General features: G+C 48.8%; 1 protein-coding gene across 3 annotated transcripts in view; it reads right to left on the reverse strand.

Moving 5' to 3' along the window:
• LRCH2 (leucine rich repeats and calponin homology domain containing 2) overlaps positions 1-21011 on the reverse strand; it is a 1103616-nt gene that overhangs the window by 40736 nt on the left and 1041869 nt on the right. For all 3 annotated transcript variants that reach the window (XM_085607858.1, XM_085607859.1, XM_085607857.1), the window contains one exon: positions 18776-18853. In XM_085607858.1, coding sequence (XP_085463984.1) covers positions 18776-18853 — 78 coding nt within the window. The remainder of the gene's footprint in view (positions 1-18775; positions 18854-21011) is intronic.

A 21011-nucleotide genomic window follows, 5' to 3' on the forward strand; every position in this document is an offset into this window, starting at 1 on the left:
AAGGGAAGTGACGTCAGCACGCCGACGAGGTCTTCTTATGGCTTCGATGACTTCCAACACTGTTGCGAGCGGAGTTGTGCTATTATTTTTTTTGAAATTTTTTTTTATTTATCAAATGACACATACGGAGCAGCGCTCTGTAACCCAGAGACATCTGCACACTCAAGATTCAGCATTATGACTTTGATGTTTTACAAAGGAATGCAAGGAGAAAATGAAAGCAATACAAATGAAATATATCAAATGAAACCCCCCCAACTCCCCCTCCCACCGTCGCACTAACAGCCTCGTAGATAACAGCCTAGCTGTACATTATGCTCCATTACCCCTCACCCCCGGAACTGAAACACTAAATAACAACATCCTGCACCAGCAAGGAATCATCAATCTGGGTGGAAGTGCACCGGTGCAGCAACAGGCTCCAGTAGCAGGCCCCGATAGTCTGCCCAACGCTTCCACACTTTAAAGTGCATCTGCGGGCACCCTTTTGCAATGAAAATGGGAAGTTCCAGGCCCATGCAGAAGTCCAGTCTCTCCTTCCATGCTGACACCAAGGGTGGCGTCGGCACCTTCCATGCCCTAGTAATATCCCGTTTAGCTAAGGTAAACCCCAGCAGCATAAGATGACATTTATAGACATTGCCCCCAATTCCATCCATAACGTGTAAAAGCACCAGTTTCGGCGAATGGGACAAGTCCCAGCCCAACACTTCAGAGAGACAAGCCACTACCCCTCTCCAGAACCGTGACAAATAGAGACAGTACCAAACTGTGTGCATCAGGGTCCCCTCCTCCCGCTCGCATCTGAGACAGAGGGGAGGCAATCAATCCCGCCCTCCACACCCGGACCCGCGTAAAATAGACCCGGTGCAAATATTTAAGCTGAACCAGGCGTAGCCGCACCGCTATGGCCGCCCCCGGGGGGAGGGCATGGCCTCGGTCCAGTCTTCTTCATCAAGTGGACCTACATCTTCCTTCCAGGCCCTCAGAGGTTCAATAGTGTGGAGGAGCTGTGAGTCACCAGGGTTTGATAAATCCTGGAGATTTTATGGTCTTGGAGGTCCCCCATAAACACCTTCGCTTCTATCGGGCTAAACTCCGCCAATGTCTCCAGGCCCTCTAAGCTAGGGGAAAGGGCGTGCCGAGACTGTAAATATTTATAGAATGGGGTTTTTGGCATCTGAAAATCCTGCTGTAGGTCTTGAAAAGATCTCAGAGTCACCCCCCGCATGACATCCCCCATGGGTAGAGATACCAATGTTATCCCATCCACGGAACCCCGACAGCGTGGCTAATTACGGCAGGCAACCATTGTTCCATAGTGGGGTCTCCCGCGTCAGTGTATTCCACCACCCCATCCTCCGCAAGGCTTGTCGCCAGAGTTGAAAGACCACCTGTGTTGCCGGCGGCAGGGATCTACGCACTTGTGTCGAATACAGAATCGTATGGAGGGAGAGAGGCACCACTCCACAGCATATGCAGGATCACCTCTATCCCCATACCACCACTCATTCAAGACAAGCAGGTGCGAGGCCATGTAATACGATAATATGTCAGAGGTCGCCAGTCCACCGCAGTACCTGGAAAGGAAACATGTCCGTAGGGCGATTCGAGACACTCCTCCAGCCCATAGAAACTGGCCCAATGCCGCATTAACCTGCCTAAACCATCTTGGAGGAATCGGGTAGGGGTAATTCTGCAATTGATACAGCAAACGGGGGAGAAAGACCATCTTAACAAGCCATAGATCGGCCATAGATCGACAAAGGCATATGTGACCATGTTGTGAGGTCGTTCCGTACACGCTCCCAGACCGAAGCCAAGTTCCGCTCCCATGCCACCACAGGTGAATCCGATATAAAGACCCCGAGATACTTCATCCCGCCGGTAACAACCCATACCGACGAGGCCCAGGTGCCCAAGCCCGATGCATCCCCCAAGGACCACAGTTTAGACTTGCTGGGATTCAAGTAGAGGCCCGATGACTCCCTGAATATCTGCATTATACGAAGCAGCCGATGCCCTGTCCTATCCACATCTGTAAGAAAAAATAAAACATCATCGGCTTATAAGGCAATACGTTCCGACAGTCCATGCGCCCACTCGAAGTCGGTCACCTGCGCATCCATGCGCACCCAGGCGGCCAAAGGTTCGACCGCCAGCGCAAACAAGTAGAGAGACAACGGGCATCCCTGCCGGGTACCCGTCCCAAGCGAAAAAGTGGAGGAGGTAGAGCCCACGACGTGTACCGCCGCAGTAAGATCAGTGTAGAGTAGGGACAAGTAGGACAGGAAGCGAGGACCAAGATTTAACCGGCATAACAGCGCGAAGAGGTGAACCCAGCTTAGGGAGTCGAATGTCCTGTCCATATCTGCCAAGAGGAGTGTCGCCCACGTGCCGAGCCCCCGGATAGCGGCCACTGCAACCTGTACGCGGCGGAAATTATGTCTAGTCGCCCACTGAGGCATAAACCCAGCCTGATCGGGGTGCACTAAGGTGGCAATGTGGGACCGCAAGCGATTGGCTAATGCCTTGGCCAGTATTTTGGCCTCCACATTTAGAAGCGAAATGGGACGGTAGGAGGCGTGTTGTTCTGGGGGTCTACCGGGCTTATGAAACACCACCACCTCCATGTGTCTCCAATCCCGAGAAAGATGGTCACTGTCGCGGGACTCCTCCACCACCCGCAGGTAATGGGGCCCAAGGAAGCTGTGCTATTATGACGTCCTAGTCGACGTGGGAGAGCTAGGAAGAGAATTTCCATTGAATGCTGGTGCAGGGGTAATTCAAAAGGTGAGGGGACACAGGCAGATGTATCCATCAGAAGATCTGCTCAGCCTTCAGGTAAATACTCACCTTCAAATAAATTGTCAAACGTTCAATAATACAGAATAAGAATACCTCACATCTATTTCTAATGCACAAGTTACTTACCTTCGGTAACGATGTTTCTGTTATGACGATTCTAGCCGCAGCTTCCTGATCGGAGAATTATCCCCAAGCGTGAGACTGGATCCGGAATTTTTTTTGCCACAGCATCTCTGCGCGCCGGGGACGCCACCACGTGACTCCGCCCTGACGTTGTCCGCGGACGTGATGTCAGCGAGGTCACTTAAGTTCCACCCCGGTGCGCTGTCAGTTTTCTTCAGAGAACTTTTCCACGCCACAGCGCGGAGCCATCACAAACAAAACTGTGAGAGTATGGGAACAGCGTAAAAAAAAAAAAACGGTGAAACAGAAAGGGAAAAAGCCAATGGTGATGAGCAGCACCATTAGGGACAGTGCCAGGCACTGTGTTACTGAAAGTCATGGAAGGGAAAGAGCAGAGCACCTCTTTGAGAAGCAACCCTGCAAAGCGAAGGCGATATCCTCCCTGGAGGCAGAAGAAACAAAACATGGGAAAAATGTCATAGCAGAAGCCAGAAAGTCTGCAACCACAATCTAGAACAGTGAAGGGCAACAAGTCCGGAACAGAGGAGAAACAACAAATTACCCCAAGACAACACCATCGAGGAGTGTTGTATCCCCTGTAAAGAGCGAAGAGTATGAGTAGGCCCCACACTGGAATAACCAGGGTGTAGGGATGCAGACGTACACATGAACCTACCGTCCAGTTACCAGAAAGGAAGGAGTGGAACAAATAAACAGAACGAAACATCCCGACAGGGAGGTAGTGAAAGAGGGAACTTGCAGAAGACAAAGTCACCCGGAGGAAGGCGAGGTCCTCGCAGAATGGGGAGGAAGGGCGGGCCGTGAAGGAATCTGCGGCTAGAATCGTCTCTACCAGATACATCGTTACCGAAGGTAAGTAACTTGCACATCTGATAGAGACTACTAGCCGCAGATTCCCTAACGTAGAATAGATACCCTAGCCATACCCAGAGGGAGGAGGGTCTGCGAGAGAACCTCACCAGCTTGGAAGAACACAGGGCCCCAAAAGAGGATGTGTCAGGGGGACAGGAAGGACGGCCCAGCACCCACCAAGCAGAAGTAATCCAGGAGAAGGGAAGGCCAGGATACCACAAGCCTACCCGAGGGGAAAAGGGCATCTGCCAGAAAACCCGGAGGGACGGACGGCACCAAGAGAGTACTAAAGGAAGAAAAGAACCACCCGCAAAATCCAAGGAGAAGAGGTGGAAACTGAGGCAGAGCCCACCTCAGGAGAACACACACAGTGAAGGTGAAAGCTGAACGGCATCAGCCCGAGGCAGGGGACAAGACAGAAATGCCCCCACAGCAGAGAAGCGCATACGTGAGAAGGAAGACACAGCCGCGCAAAGCTCCGGCAGAGCAAGGGACAGGAGCACACGGGTACACGCCGAGGCCCACGGAGGTGGACCATAACGACCAGGCGTGCGCAGCAGGCAGCAGGTAAATACTATGAAGTAGTGTGCCCAGAACGACCCGAGCACAAGACTAAGACAGAGGCAAAGGAACCCCAGAACAAGCCCCAGAGAAAGACCGTGCCAGTAGCATAACCCGTACCACGAAGAGAAGTGGGACTTGCCAGAAGACAAGAGAGAAATATGTAGTACAGACCTAAAGCCGTCAACCAGAACACAGGGGAACACCAGGAATAACCAAGCCCCCCGGAACACAAGGCATAGAACCAAGCCGAAACGTCGGATAATAAGGTGGAAACACCACGACACGACGCATGACAAAAGTCAGTCTGGCGATCCAGAGGCTGAAGAGGGCAGGCAAACCCTGCAGAAAAGGGATAGAAAAACCATCGGACACTGAGAAGGACAGAACCTGGAGCAGCGCAAGCTGCACCAAGGCGGAAGAGAAAAAGAGACCGCACCAAGCAGTATACAGTGACGCCAGGAAACGCGAGGAACCTGAGAAGGTATCCACACCCACCCAGCTTAGGACAGAGCTATACAATAGACTACAAGTACCCCACCTAGGGTATGACACGTCCCCAAACAAAACAGGGGAACACCTCTTAGGGAAACCCGCAGCAGAGGTCAAGAACATAAAAGACCTGTGGGTAGCACCACAGGCGGCTTACCAATCAGCCAAAAAATACAGAGATGGTCCAAACTGTGGACCTAAGGCACCAAAGGACCGACAAGCTGAAGCTTACGGATGGGGAGGAGGACGGAGCCCCGCAAGGAGTCGTTGAATGGCGAAGTCCGCGAGGGTGTTAAATAAAAGAATCCCATCAAAGGGCAGGTCAACAAGATGCTCCCGAATATTCTCCGGAAAGACGCTATCCCGCAACCAAGCATGACAGCAGAGGGCCACAGAATTCGCCGTAACGCAGGCGAGAGAATCAGAAACATTCAAGGCCGAACGGAGAATAAATGCAGCTAACTCCCGACCATCCAGCACATGGTGCCGCAGATCAGCGCAGACACCTTCATGGGAGGTACGAGACAGAAGGGACTCCGTGGAATCCCATAGGGCGGAGGTAGCCCTGGACAACACACAAAGTGTGTTAAGCGCTCGCAGAGCAGCACTAGTGGAAGAAAAAAAGTTACGCGGAGTCCAACCACCGGGCCTCCCGTGACGGAGGGAGCAACACTGAAGGCAAGGAAGGAAAAGCAGTCTGCAGGACATAGCCCTGGGCAGATGGGTGGGAGGAAAGGCAGACTGGATCGTGCGGGGCAGGACGGTGGCGGTGGAGGAGCGGATGAGGCACCGGATCCCCTGTAGCAGGACACCCCCCAGGCTCCCCGAAGAGAGTTGTGGAGCAAAGCTTCAAATGGAAGAAGCAGCTCCCCTCCACCAGAGCCCTGGTGGAGAACCTCCAACAAATGGTCTGTACGGAGTGGAGCGACTGGGTTGCCCATTTGCAAAATGCCAGTGGCCGTGCAAATAGCCCAGACAAAGGCTACACTCGCCTCCGTAGGGCGTCGTGGGAGAGAGAGCAATTCTTCTGTGGGAGAAGGCTGCAAGCTAAGCCGCCCGTCCCTGAGCCCCGCTGGAGGAAAAAACGGCCAGCCCCTGTAGGATGGAAGACCCATGGACGAGTGAGGGGCCTGAGGGGTCTCCGGAGTAGGGGGAGAAGCCTGCGGGGCAATCAACAGCGTGGTGCGGGAGAGCAGGTCCGGGGGCTGTGGCCGCTGAGATGGTGTAGAAACCACCCTGGAAGACGCCGGGGATAAGGCAACGATGCAGCTTCCAGTCTCCGGTGAAGAGGAGAGAAGGAGATGACAAACCTCCGGAGAGGAAGGGACATCCGGAGAAGAGTCGACGATCCAACGTCGGGACGGCGCCGTGGAGTCCGCCATGGGCACCGGTGTGACCTCGATCGGTGCCGAAGTGTCCACCAGGGGTGCCGAGTCGACCTCCACCACCACGTGCCTCCGAGGAGAAAGGGGCGGGGTCGGAGCGGAAGCGGCCCATGAACGGTGCCGAAAAGGCACCGGCTCGACCTCCGATGAGGCAGCCGTCTGCGCAGAGGACCGAGAGGGACTCGGGGAGGCGCCCCGGGTCCCGGCCTCCACCCACGGCGCCGCCAGGGCCGGGGAGGAAAGCCGTCGGCTCGGCCTCCGGTAAGACAGCCGCTTGCCCAGAGGACCGAGGGGGAATTGGGGAAGCACCGTGAGTCCCGGCGACCTCCTGCAATGCCACAGGGAGCCCCGCGGGGTTTTGCGGCGAGGCGGGGATGCCGTAAGTCGAAGAGGGGAACCCCGTAGGGCTGCACCCCGAAGACACCACACATTCGAAACCTGAGGCTGAACTCGTCGGCGCTGAGGGTGAAGCCGCCGGCGATTCCGCAGAAGGCCTGCGCATGGCGAGGGAGCTGCAGACGTCTCAGGGAGAGGAGGGGCCCAAAGAAGCCTGCAGAGCCGCAGCGTAGGCCTTCATTTGGGCCCTCATCGCCCCAATGCCAGGAAACGGTGGATAGGGTGGCGACGGGCGAGGGCGCACGTCCCGAGAGGAACCCACACCCTCTGCAGAATGAGGACAGGGCCTCGGTGACAAGCTGCAGGACTTACCGGCAGGCGAGTGACGCTCATGGGGCCTCAGTGAAGGACGATCGGAATCGGCAGCTTCTAGCTTCCAAGGTAGGGGACGGACGCTGTGACTAGACCGATCTGAACAAGCGGGCCAAAAGTAATTTCATCCGTCGCTCCCGCCGGGACTTCGGCTTAAGATGCTGACAAGCGTCGCAGTCCGTAGAATCATGGTGCTGGCCCAAACACCACATACAAATAGGGTGAGGGTCCGTCGCCGACATCTGACACGTACACGAAGTACACGTCTTGAAACCCGAAGGCATAGCACACTGTTCCCAACGCAAAGGCGTTAAAATAAGGCCTGAAAACAGGTCAAGGGTACTCACTCCGGATCCGCGTTGCACGCGGAAAAGAAGGAAACTGACAGCGCGCAGGGGTGGGACTTATGTGACCTCGCTGACGTCACGTACGCGGACAACGTCAGGGTAGAGTCAAGTGGTGCTGTCCCCGGTGCGCAGAGATGCTGCGGCAAAAAGGTTTCCAGATCCAGTCTCACGCCTGGGGATAATTCTACGTTAAGGAATCTGCGGCTAGTAGTCTCTATCTGATCAAACATTTGCAGAGTCAATTAAGTGTACAACTCTAGCATCAACACAAACTAGAGCTGTAAAATAACACTGTAAGAGCATTACAAAACTCTGTAAATAAATAAATAATTTGAAAATGTTATTAAACTCTGAGAACAATATTTCTAGTAACTTCCTCACACTGATTTCAGAAATATTTACCACCAACAGCTCTACAGTGCTGCCAGGGGGCGCCATACTACTTCATTCATGGCTTCATTAACCCTGGATGTTATGACACTACAACATATAATGCGCCAACTGGCACACTAGGGCTAGTTTACATAACTTTTTTCTGCATTCCATGGAGGTATTTGAAGAGGAACGAGAGAGCATTAACATCAGCAAAAGTTACAGTAGGTGATACATTTGCATATCTTTGTATACCTTATTAATAACAGCAATAATTCACCAAGGTATAAGGTAGAGTAGTAAGGAATATTCTGGAAGGTGCAGTAGATACCATAAGGAATATGCTACTAACCAGTATGCATCTGTTCTTGGCATGTAGAGCTGCAGATCCACACACTTGTGCATAGATTGCCATCTGATGTTGGGCCCGGATGTTTGCAGTTTGTTTTTCCTCTTGGAAAGTCTTTGGAAGTCACGAGATAGGTGACTCCTCCCTTGGATCGTATTGCGCATGGGCTTCGGCTCCATCCTCAGATTGTTTTTCGCCAGCAGGGAAAGATGGAGCGTAGTAATAACAGTGAAGAGGCCCATGTGTGTGTTATATAAATAAGATAAACTGGAACAGATACAGGTAGCCGGGGAGGCGGGTGGGCGTGTGTAGATCTTCAGCTCTACATGCCAAGAACAGATGCATACTGGTAAGTAGCATATTCCGTTAGAGGCATATGAGCTGCAGATTACACACTTGTGCATAGATTATATAGCAGTACCCATCCTTAGCGGCGACCACCGGTATCTGTTGCAGTGGTTTGAAATAATGTTTTGAGTACAGCCTGGCCCACACTAGCTTGTTGCTTAGTTTGCACATCTAAACATTAGTGTTTAGTGAAAGTGTGCAGTGTTGACCATGTAGCTGCTTTGCAGATATCATCTAATGGGATGCTTCCTAAAAAAGCCATTGAAGCCCCTATTATACGTGTAGAATGGGCTTTAGGGGGAACGGATAGCGTTCGTTTTGCTTTGTGGTAGCAAATTTGAATGCGTTTGACAATCCACCTAGCTATCCCTGATTTGGAGATGGGGTTGCCTTTGTGTGGTGGAGAGAAAGAGACAAACAGCTGTTTGGTCTTACGGAAAGGTTATGTTCTCTCGATGTAGTAGAGTAAGGCTCGTTTGACATCTAGTGTGTGAAGAGCTCTTTCTGCAACGGTCTATGGTTGCGAGAAAAATACTGGTAGTCCTACAGATTGGTTTAGGTGAAATGGAGAAATGACTTTGGGGAGGAATTTTGGGTTGGTACGGAGAACCACCTTATTATGGTGCATTTGTAGAAAAGGTTCTTGAATAGTAAGTGCTTGTATCTCACTGACCCTTCTGAGGAAAGTGATGGCTACAAGAAAAGCGGTTTTCCATGTTAAGAATTGAAGTTCACATTTGTGTAGTGGTTCAAAAGGTGGTCCCATTAGTCTGGTGAGAACGATATTTAGGTTCCACACAGGTGAGGGTGGCACTCTGGGTGGAGTTATTCTTTTAAGGCCTTCCATGAAGGCTTTAATGGCAGGTACTCTAAAGAGTGAGAGATGTTGCCTGTTTTGTAGGTAAGCTGCTATGGCTGCGAGGTGTAGTCGAATGGACGTATAGGCTAGATTGCACCTTTGTAGGTGGACACATCTAGGGTATCGATGGTGTTGTTATGACAATAGACAACAAAACATTTCCACTTGGCGGCGTAGCACGCTCTAGTGGTAGGGCACCTAGCTTCTTTGATGACGTTCATACAGTCAGGGGGAAGATTTAGGTACCCGAATTCTAGGATTTCAGGAGCCAGATCGCAAGGTTGAGCTGAGCTGGGTCCGGGTGTCTGATCTCTCCATTGTTCTGGGTTAAGAGGTGTGGAGAGAGGTGTAATTTTTGATGCGGTACTACCGATAGTTCCAGCAGTGTGGTGTACCACGGTTGTCTGTCCCAAGTTGGCGCTACTAATATTAGTATGAGGGAGTGCTGTTGTAGTTTGCTAGTAATTCCAGATGGTTGATATGGAGTAGCCTCTGTTGAGGTGTCCATTTGCCTTGCATGGTGAGATGTAATAGATGAGCTCCCCAGCTGGAGAGCGATGCGTCTGTTGTTAGTACTATCTGGGGAACAGGGTCCAGGAACGGTCGACCTTTGGAAAGGTTTGTGGTGGTCTACCAACACCAGATCTGTTAATTGACCCTGGGCCTGGTTCCATTGGTGGGCTAAGCACTCTTGGAGAGGACACATCTGGAGTCTTGCGTGAGGTACTATGAAGATGCAAGAGGCCAACATCCCTATTAGTTGCATGAACACCCGAGCTGGAAGGGAGTGTTGTGCTATGAATTTTGCGCGTAGAGCCTGAATGCTTGCAATCCTGGCAGGATTGGGGTAGGCGAGCACTTTTGAGGTGTCTATAGTGGCACCTAGATATTGTTTTATGTGGGATGGTTGTAGATGGGACTTTTTGTGGTTTACTGTGAAGCCTAGCTGGTGAAGTAGCTGGATCGTGGTGTGTGTGTGTTGTACACACTGGTTGTATGAACTGGCTTTTATCACCCAGTCGCCTAGGTATGGGAAGACATGAATGTGTTGTCTTCGCAGATGTGCTGCCACCACTGCTAGGCACTTGGTGAATACTCGTGGTGCGGTTGTGACTCCGAACGGCAGCACTTTGAATTGGTAGTGTTGGTCGTCCACTACAAATCTGAGGTACTTCCTGTGAGCGTTGTACACTGGAATGTGGAAATAAGCGTCTTTTAGGTCCAAAGTCGTGAGGAAGTCGTTTTGGGAAAGCAGCGGAAGTACCTGCTGAAGCGTCACCATATGAAAATGGTCTGAGTGTATGTATTTGTTTAGGGGCCGAAGGTCTAGGATGGGCCGTAGAGTCTCGTCCATTTTTGGTATGAGAAAATATAGGGAGTAGACCCCATATTTTGTTGGTTGGTAGGAACGTGTTCTATTGCCTTTTTGTCTAGGAGGGAGATTGCCTCCTGCTTGAGTAGCAGTAGATGTTCTGGTGACATTGGGCGTTGTCTGGGTGGAATGTTTGGGGGGGGTAGATATTAGTTCTAGGCAGTAGCCTGACCAAATTATTTGTGTTACCCATTTGTCTGAGGTGATGGTAGTCCAAACCGGAAGGAAATGTTGGAGTCTGCCCCCGACCGGAGTGGGATGGTCTGGGGGAAGTGGAGGGAAGTAATTGGGTAGGCGCGGTGGCAGAGCGGGTGGTGTTTGTTTTGCCTCTGCCTTTGTTATTGTTGCCCCTGTAGCCGCCTCTTTGGTAACCCCTTGTAAAGGTGGACTGAGTAGGGGATTTGTATGAAGTGGAAGCGGTGTCTGAGGAGTAGCCTCTGGATGTGCTCCGAAAGGAAGAGTGGCGAAAGGAGCGTCTGGGAGGGTGAGATTGTAAGCCTCTCATGGATTTTGCCGTGTCAGTGTCCTTTTTCATTTTCTCTAGGGCGTCATCCACTTTTGGGCCGAACAAATGTTCCTGGTCAAAGGGATGGTTGAGGATGGAGGCTTGTACCTCCGGTTTAAAACCTGATATCCTTAGCCAGGCATGGCGACGGAGGAGGACACTAGTATTGATCGCCCTAGAGGCTGTGTCTGCTGCATCTAAGGCACAACGTATGGAGGTATTAGCAATTGTTTTGCCCTCCTGAATTAGCTCATTGGCCCTAGCTTTGTATTTATCAGGGAGATGGTGCATTATGGCTTCTAACTGGTCATAATGGGCCCTGTCATACCTTGTTAGTAGTGCTTGTGTATTGGCGATACGCCATATATTGTCCGCTTGAAATGCAGTACGCTTGTCTGATGCGTCCAAGAGTTTAGACTCTTTGTCAGGTGGTGGTGCGTCACCTGACGCCTGGGAGTTTGCCCTTTTCCGTGCTGTGGATACTACCAGGGAATCTAGTGGCGCTGGCCCTCTGATGTAGGAGGGATCTGTTGGGGCGGCTTTATATTTCTTTTCAATGCGCGGGTTAATGACCCTGGCCCTGACTGGGTCCTTAAAGATCTCCGGCACATGTTTTATAACACCTTTAAGCATAGGCAATATGGAGGTGGTCCTATGTGTGGTGTCAAATGTATCTAGGAGGAAATCCTCCTCCACTGGGTCGGTATGCAAATCTACCCCGTGGTAGTGTGCCGCCCTTTGCAGTAAATGGTTAAACCCCAAGGAGTCTTCTTGTGGAGAAGGTCTGGAAGGGTAAAGATCGTCTTGTGGGATGTTAGGGATATCAGGGATATTATAATCGTCCCATGGGACTAAGGATCCTGTGGGAGTGGGGTCCCCTGTAGGTATATCTTGGGGCACATCCCCTATGTCATCATATGGATCCCCTTGATCATCATCATCATCCGGGGATGGGGTCGGGGAATGATGAGGTGGGGATGGAGAAGGTGGAGGAGGTGGAGGAGGGGAAGGTGGAGGAGGTGGGGAAGGTAGTCTGAAAGGGGAGGTAGCAGAGTCCTTCCTTTTTGGAGGTGGAGGCGGAGCAGGTTTCTCTAACTGTCTCTTTTTGATAGAGAGCATCAAATGACCAGTTTTGGGATCCTTAGTTAGTGTTTTTTGTAAGGGATCCGGTGCGAATAGTTCTGGAGAGGTTGGTTGGTCCGTCGGCACCGAAGGCGTCGGGCGGTTGGTTTCTTAGGTTTATCGGTGTTGGTTCGTTGTTTGGAACCATGCTTGGAAAGCTCCGATTGTTTAGTAGGCGCCGAGATGTATTTCGGCTTCGAAGTGTCGGTGCCGGTGGCCTTGTGTGCTTTTGTCGGTACCGAAGATGGGGGTCGGTGCCGATGAGCTGGGTCTCGACACCGAGCCCCACACCGAAACACTCGGGGTCAAGACCCAGCTCATCGGCACCGACCCCCATCTTCGGTACCGACAAAAGCACATGGAGGCCGGTTTCTTTTTCGGTGTTGAAGAGTGTTTATCGGCTCTGACGGTGGGCTGGCTCGAGCCCGAGCCGCCCGAAGGCTTAATTGGCTTCTTTATCGGTCCCGAAGGTGCGGTGTGGGAAGCAGTGTCTTTGGTCTTGCTTAGGCCCGAAGGCGAAGGTGTGACCGAAGCCTTTTTCGTTGCCGGTGAGGGTGTGGGGGGGGGTGGGGGGGGGGCGGGGGGGGGGGGGGGGGTAGATTAGTACTCACGACCCTCTGTGCCGGAGTGATGTCCTCCACATCTGAATCGTCGGCTTCAGAGGCGCTGACGAGTCCCTCGTCGGTGTGTTGTTCTGGAGCGTCGACGCCTTCCCCGAAGATGTCGTCCGGGATCGCTGTCGAGGAGTGTGCCATGGTTCTTCTGGCTCTTCGGTCCCGAATAATTTTTTGGGACCGGAAAGATTTACCCGCCGGACAGTCACGAGCCTCGTGTTCAGGGGAGAGGCAGAGATTGCATACCTCGTGGAGATCGGTGTGGGGCAATTTGGACCCACATCGAGCGCACTTTTTAAATGGAGTCCTTTCCATTAGCCAGGACCGGAGCTTGGGTAGGCCCGAAGGCCGCCGTCGACGACTGGAACCGAAGGTCTTGCCGATGAGAGGCGCGTCGAGTGGGGAGATCGCGATCGAAACAATACCGCGAAATGGGGTGAGGATTGCGCGTCGATCGTCGAACTGGAAGCTGTTCGGAACCGGAGCGCGAAGATTACATCCGAGCCCGATGGCGGAAAAAAACAATCTGAGGATGGAGCCGAAGCCCATGCGCAATACGATCCAAGGGAGGAGTCACCTATCTCGTGACTTCCAAAGACTTTCCAAGAGGAAAACAAACTGCAAACATCCGGGCCCAACACCAGATGGCGATCTATGCACAAGTGTGTAATCTGCAGCTCATATGCCTCGAACATACTGTTATCGATGAGGACTATATTTTTCTTCTGATGAATACTTCTTCTCACTGATTTCTTACAATATGAATCACGCCCCCAGAAGGTGGGAATGAATAATGCTAATTAACCAAGGAAGTCCCTCAGCAAATATCAGCTATGGTTCTGTCAGTTGTGAGAGAAGTAGAAGCAACCATGGACTTCATGGAGTGGACACTAATGGAAGGAGGAGAGTCTTTCTCACCTAAAGCTTAAAATCCTTTTGGTAGAAAGCAACCTATTATGCAACTGCATGTTTTATTGGCACTTGCCCTTTTTAGCTCCAGCGAAGCCCAAAACAGTGATCATCTACTCGTGCTTCTCTTGCATATCAATATAGTAAGGCACCACACACCTAGGGTCCAGTCTATGGACTTTCTCCTTTTTCTTCGTGGGATGAAGAGGAAAGAAGATATTAGACTAGCTCATGTGGAAGGCAGACACAAACGTGGCTAAAAGGAAGGGCAGGTGTGTTACACCAGTTTGTTTGGGCAGAAACCAGGCAAACCAAAAGGTCATGTTATTCACGGGCCCTGAAGAAACAAGATATAACCACAATCAATACAGCCTTTATTTTGAACAAACAGACCGGTAAAACGTGTATTGGTTTAAATGGTGAAATCATGAGAAAAGGTTTACAATAACACCAAACTCACATCAGACTGTGGAACAATGAACAGTGTGGGAAGAAACAGATGTCAATCATTTCAGAAATGTGCCACTAGCAGTGGATTGAACAGACAAAGTTGCTAAGGAAGACTCATGAAGGGAGGCAAGGTAGGCAAATATACTTCTCCGGTGGTAACTCAAAAACAGGCTCGGTAGCAAAAAACAGAACATCTGAGAGGCAAGACTAGAAGGAATTCAAAGCTTCTGACTCACACCGGAAAACAAACTCTGTTCAGCAGCCTGTAGAAACACGTTTTGTAGAGAATTTCCTGGCAGCCAAGATCATGCATGCTACAACTGATGTTAAACAAAATGTTTGCAAACACAACAGGGTATTGTGGTGGAAATCTCAATCATATGTTGCATCCGCAGTATTGACAGGCAGGAGGGTCCCATGGGAAAACCGCAGTACCAGCCGGTTCCATATCCTTCAAGGCTTTTATGTGATCCTCTATGTCATTTCCCTTTCCTGCTTGTATACTATTAAAGGACTGCCTTCTTTCCTTTCACTGCTTCTCAATGCAACCATCAAGAAGCGCTAACACTTTCCTTCTGAAACCACAGATATTTCGAAAAAAGATAACTTGTCAAAGAGCTTTCTCCGGCTCAGCTCCACGGATCTGGAACTCTCTCTCCCATGAAATTCGCAGTCTCACCTCCACGGTTGCCTTCAAAATTGAAGTAACACGATTCCTTATGTGCCAGTTCTTACCTTAATGGGGCTCCGATCTTTTGCTTGAAGTTACTGGACTTACTCCCTCTTTCACTGTACTTACTGTGATGATGTGTTTGCACCCTTTGTAATTGTTTCCTGAGTTATGTATTTGACGCCTGCCTAACCTTGACCAACTGTAATTGTGAAGCGCTCTGATATCCCCCGGGATCATGTTCGCGCTATATAAAACTTTATAAATAAATAAAAATAAACCATAGTATTTTCTGGTGGGTTCTATGCCCCCTTATCTCCGTATTTTTTACCCCATTGTTTATCCTTTGTATCTCCTTGGATTCAGTCTGCAGTTCTTTCCTTAAGAATCCCCATTGTTGTCTTCAAAGGCAATGCTTTATCCAGTCTCTGTGACCTTCCATCGTGCTGGAGATTTTTTTACCATGGACTTTCTCCTCCAGAAAACTGTGACCCTTCTTGCAGACACCTGTCATTTGCTCGATGGACTATAAGTTGGAAGACACTGTGAAATGGTCCTTAACTCAGACAGACACGAAACTGGATTAGGACTATTGATGTCCAGCCGTTGATATCATCCTACTGGAAAAGCAGGTCCACCCTGTGGGGAAGGGAAGATGAGACTAAATGCTGAGTGTCTCCAGATGGGCATACCAAATATACCTTACACAATCTGGAGCGATCATGATCAGTTGTGGTCAGTCTTCCCATACTTTCTGCAGCACTCTAAACAGAAGTGAAACTTTCAGGAATGCATGAAGCAGTCCCTGTGAACATCGGAACCAATAGATATTCCCCACAGAACAATTCAGACGGAAGCAATTAGCACAACACCAAGGACACTCTCAGTTCACATTAAAGGTGAACAGATCCATGTGAGAATTCACTAGGGCATCACAATCTGGAGAAGATCCTATCCATCACCTTGGGATGGAGATTCCACTTGTGGATCTCTATGAAGAGGCAACTTATTGAACATGATCTCACATTGAGGGTATCTGTAAAGTGGGCCACACCTAGAAAGACCACCCGTTGTGGGCCCAGCACCACTAGTGCAAGGCCTCCCAACATAAGATCCAGGAAGCCACACCATCCCGACACTTTAAAAAATAGATGGGGATTGTGTTATCCAAAATGCTCAGGATGGTGCTCCCTTGAAGAGAAGCAAGACAAGCCTTCAGGGTAGGACGAGGTTCCTGCAACTCCAGCAGCTTTATTTGTGGCAATGACTCCGAGATAGACGCTGTAATTACAGCAGCCTGTGACTGCAAAGGAATGAAGGGACAAACTACTGTGAGGCTGACGGACCACATCCACCAAGAGATGTCCAAGAGGACGGAGTGGAATATCTGCACCTGACTTCATACACCACCTATCATATGTTACCAGCAGAATGCACATGCACAAAGTCATCAAACCCAGCAGATGGAGAAATTGAACTGCATTTTCCAAGTTTAGGTAAAAGCCAGCATCCTTGTTACAAGGAGGGAGGTGGTTGTTAGTGTCAAAAAGCTTTAACATTGTTCTTTAGATCCACTGAGAAAACTGCACTCTTCGGCCTCTCTCCCTCATCACTTCCACCAATAACAACATACACCAAGATATGAGAGTCAAATTATAGAAAAAGAGAAAAGTAAATGGGATAAGGCAAAACAGAGACACCATATACAACCACTCTGTCTCATCAATTCTGCTGGGCAAGGATGTCTGCAAGTTGAAGTGGATATGTAACTGTTACGTAGGTGTCTTAGTAACCTGCAATGAAAACTTACATCTAACGATAACATTGAAGGCATTAACTTTATCTGGATCTTTGTATAATCAACTCTCTATTCTGATGTGAACCCAGTTTATCCTGGAAATAAAGCATAACATGTTCATCTCTCTTTTACCTGGTAGGAAGAAAGATACCTCAAGCTTCATAAATATGCCCTCTCTGCTATACATTAGCTAGATTCTTTCGACTCTTTGTGCCACTGGAAAAAGGATTAACAAGAATTACTACTCTGTGGTTCTTAACAATGGTAAATCAAAAAGCACTTGCTAAGAAATAAACATATAAACATTTTATGAGTAACATTTTTTCACAAGAGAACTCTTCCTGCTTTGTCACACGCTCAACACCAAGTCTAATGCAACAATTCCAGTCAAATGTTCTAACAGGATTAGATTGTTTTCTAAAAACAACTTGATTTTCGGAATAGTCTGTTTACAAATGTCCTCCTACAAACTCTCAGGGAAGCAAATGTACATTGCAAAAGGACATCTTGCATTCAAATATCAAGGTACTGGCTGCAGCAACAGTGTAGCATGATTGAATGGCAAGGTTGCACAGGAAAAACGTTACACCCAGTAATCCAAGATGATATCCACATCTCCAAACAAATATAAGAGTTCAGCAACTACTGGGAAATGTAGCTCATTTTCAGGCACCATCGCACAGTGCTTCCTCCCAAAAATCGAAGCATCACTCCAGACAATTACAACTCTCTCTGCACACTGCCAGCCTTTCTCTGAAATGGACTCAGCACAAGTGGCTCTGAAGTACTATGGCCCTGCCCCCCAACACACAAGAGGTAAGCTATGTCTCTTAACAGTTTCCAAATCGACTAGCATACATAATCTCTTTAGGCATTTTCAGTGCACTGGAATATGATCTGAAAATTTCCTCCATTCAGGCGAAACTCTGGAGCCTAAGTTACTGATGAATGAGACATGGGTTGATTACTGAAGAATGTGGAAGCCGTTTCTTTGGGTATTCTGATAATGCCCAAAATCTTGGAAGCTGAAAGCAGGCTTGAATTCTGATCCAAGCGCAGCTGCTGTGATGGTGCTGTAAACAGCACCAAAGGCACAAAGATTGGTACCATAGTAGGGAAGAGTTTCCTTGAAAGGGACACCAAGGCTGAAACCTATGGAGTTGTGGATTTACGTGGTGACTGGGTCATTGTCGCTGGAATCTCCAAAATCACAGACATGGACCCAACTTTGGGGAATAGTCCAGCATGGCTTGGAGAAAACCTCGACCAGCGAAATGCCTGCGGACAGATTTAGAAAACTCCAACCTCACCCTTTTTAGAACTGGAATTGGCTCCAACAACAAGGAAGGGACTGGTGTTGGGAAACAGTGGAGAATCTTAAGACGGGCCAGGACCATTTGATTAAAAAAAAAATGCTTGCTATGTCATTTCTTGTGTTTTATGCATTAATAACTAATGAGGGATCATTACCTGTCCAGTCACTGACTTGAAGAAGGCTTAGGGATCGCTTTGGGCGGGCCATGCAGGCCACAGGCAAAAAACGTTTTGTCTCCCACTCTTTCGTGGCTTTAAGGAGCATCAAAAAGCAAGAGTTACAGGTTGAGGGGTTCTGGTTGGATTTAAGAAACCACATACAGAGGTCTGATAAGGACATCTTACAACTTCTTCAACAGGCAATGAGGGCGGGGGGGGATGTGTGGGGGGGGGGAGGGGGGGGGGTTATTTGACCTAGTGCCTGTATTGATGAATTTCACCAGTGACAAGAGGCCTAGACCTGTGTTGTTGAAATGAGTAAATACAAACATGGATGTCATTCATTCATCTTCACCTTATATGCCCCTATGTAATCACTGGGGAACAAAGCAGTGACTTAAGTTGCATAGTTCCACCTGATAGCACAGGAGAGCAACTGCAGGAGGGAAAGGTTTCAAGATCCAGCCTGGAGAATATTCATAATGTGAGGAATCTGAGGGAAGAAGGATACACCAGAAAAATGTTTTGCGCTAAACGTATCTGGACAAACCCAAATGTACAGCACAATTGACTTACTCACATAATTAACTTGTAAACATACATGAAATATGTGCATTTATAAGAAAATGTAGGTTACCTGAGGAACACCTAGTTTTTTACAGGCCTCAAGAAAGTTTTCAACATTTCTTCGGCATTTTGCCATGCTTAATTTAGGCTGAAAAAAAGACCAATTAAAATTTGTCAACCAGTTCTAAAATCAAATTTCAGATAAACAGAACAGGATCTTTTACGTTAATGATATGCACAGGCCATTTCAACAATAGCTCAATTCAAGTAACCAACAAGATCGTAAAGTTACTTTGATGGTGATTCCTTTATTCATTGCCCACATGCTTCTTCTCATTCTTAACTTGTAGGCACCATGCCCTGTAGTGGTGCCTACAAGGCAACTGCTATTGTAGCTGTTAATTTCAGAGCTTTACAAGAAGTTACCAAACACGTATGCCTGTGTAAGTCAGAAACAGGAAACTGCCCTCCGTATACGTAATTACACCACTGCCAGTTCTCTCCTTGAAAAATGTAACCTATCCATATGCATTTTAGGCTGAGGAGTTGGCAGGGGACCATAATAGAAAAGAGCCTACCACCTAAGAGAAACAGAGTCTCCATTAGGGTAATTTTACCATACTGTTACTTCCTGGCTTTTTTCAACTGTGTGTAGAAAACTCAGCAATATGAATTGAGAAAGCAAACATTCTCAAGCTCAACACCAACAAGATAGAAATAGGATTTTCAACAGGAACACCTCATCACGGGTGGTGGTTGGCAAAACAAGGATCCATACCCAGAACACATGCCAGGCACCTCAGAATAATCATTGACAGAAAACTGGACATGGCTGCACGAGTCTGCGGCATCACAGCATCCTGTTTCCATACTCTGAAGATGCTTTGGAAGATCTTCAAATGGCTCCCAAACAACATTAGAGAAACTGTCACTCATGCTCCCGTCATCAGCAAGTTAGCCGATGGGAACACCTTCTAAGCTGAGATCACAAAGCAACTCACTAGAAGACTACAACCCGCCCAGAACACGGCAGTCAGACTAACCCTCAACCCCCCACACAGAACTCACATCAACAAAAGCGCTCAATTCCACCTCCTTAGGCACACATTTAAGGCACAACAACTCAGGGCCCTCCTACCTGAACAGCTGCATCTCTTTTCACCAACCAGGCACCCCCACTCTGCGAGACTCCAAGTCGCACACATGCCATGCATACACCGAACCAGATCAGAAGGACAGGCATTCTCTTACATCGCTCCCAAAGCATTAAACAGCCACCCACTCAACATAAGAGCTTCCTCTTGAATTCCGCAAATAGCTGAAGACCTGGTTTTTAAATTAATCAACCTCACATAGGCAGGTTTAGGCATACACATCTGCTCAACGGCAGGATACCCATGTGGATGATTGTGCGATTTACAAGTACACATAACAGGAGGTGAGAATTGGGCATCATAGATCTAAGCAACAAAAGTGTGACTTGTCGTAGGCCAAGATGGCCTCACTGAAGCGTGGAGCCTTAAATTGAGAACTTAGTCCCCTAAAAATCTGCACAGTCATCCAGTGTGCACTCAAAAACTTGTATGAGAGAAGTGGTAGTGACGCCTGAAGAAAGGGGTAGCCAAACACTGAGGAGCTCCTGAGGCAATATTATGATCCAAAAAGAAGTGGCCTGAGCAAGGGGCAGGACAGGCCTGCTTCTGCATCCCTGACTGCCGACATAGAAATGCGTCACAACTTTGGGCAGGAATTCCGCTGTAGTACATGGCACCAATCTGGGCAGAAAAGAGTTAGCATATGGTTGCTGGACATACAACGCTTCTAACTCACTCAAGTGACAAGCTGATATTTCTATGAGAAGGACTGTTTTCAGAGTAAGAACACAGAGAGGGCAGCTGTACATTTGCTTAAATAGGGAGGACATCAACTATATGAGAAACAAATTAATATCCCACTCTGGTATCGCAAAAGATTTGGAGGAAACATGAGTAAGCCTTTTAGAAAATACATCACAACCCGTGTTGTAAACAAGGATCACTAGTCTATAAAACGGAAAAAGGTCTACAAGGATGATAAATAACCTTTAACTGTGGTCACAGCAAGTCCTTATTGAGCTAAAGACAGCAGGAAAAGCAAAACATCTAACAATTTGACCTGCAGTGGATATAATTGCCAAGACGTAGACCAAGCGACAAACTTCTCCCATGGTCCTCGTAAATGTTTTTTTGTGAAGAGATGTCCGGCTGCAAAGATAACATCCACTACTTCATGAGGGAGGTCGAAAGCAATCATCTACCACCAAAACA

The sequence above is a fragment of the Triturus cristatus genome, chromosome 5_2, assembly GCF_964204655.1.
Source record: "Triturus cristatus chromosome 5_2, aTriCri1.1, whole genome shotgun sequence".
Classification (NCBI taxonomy): Eukaryota; Metazoa; Chordata; class Amphibia; order Caudata; family Salamandridae; genus Triturus; species Triturus cristatus.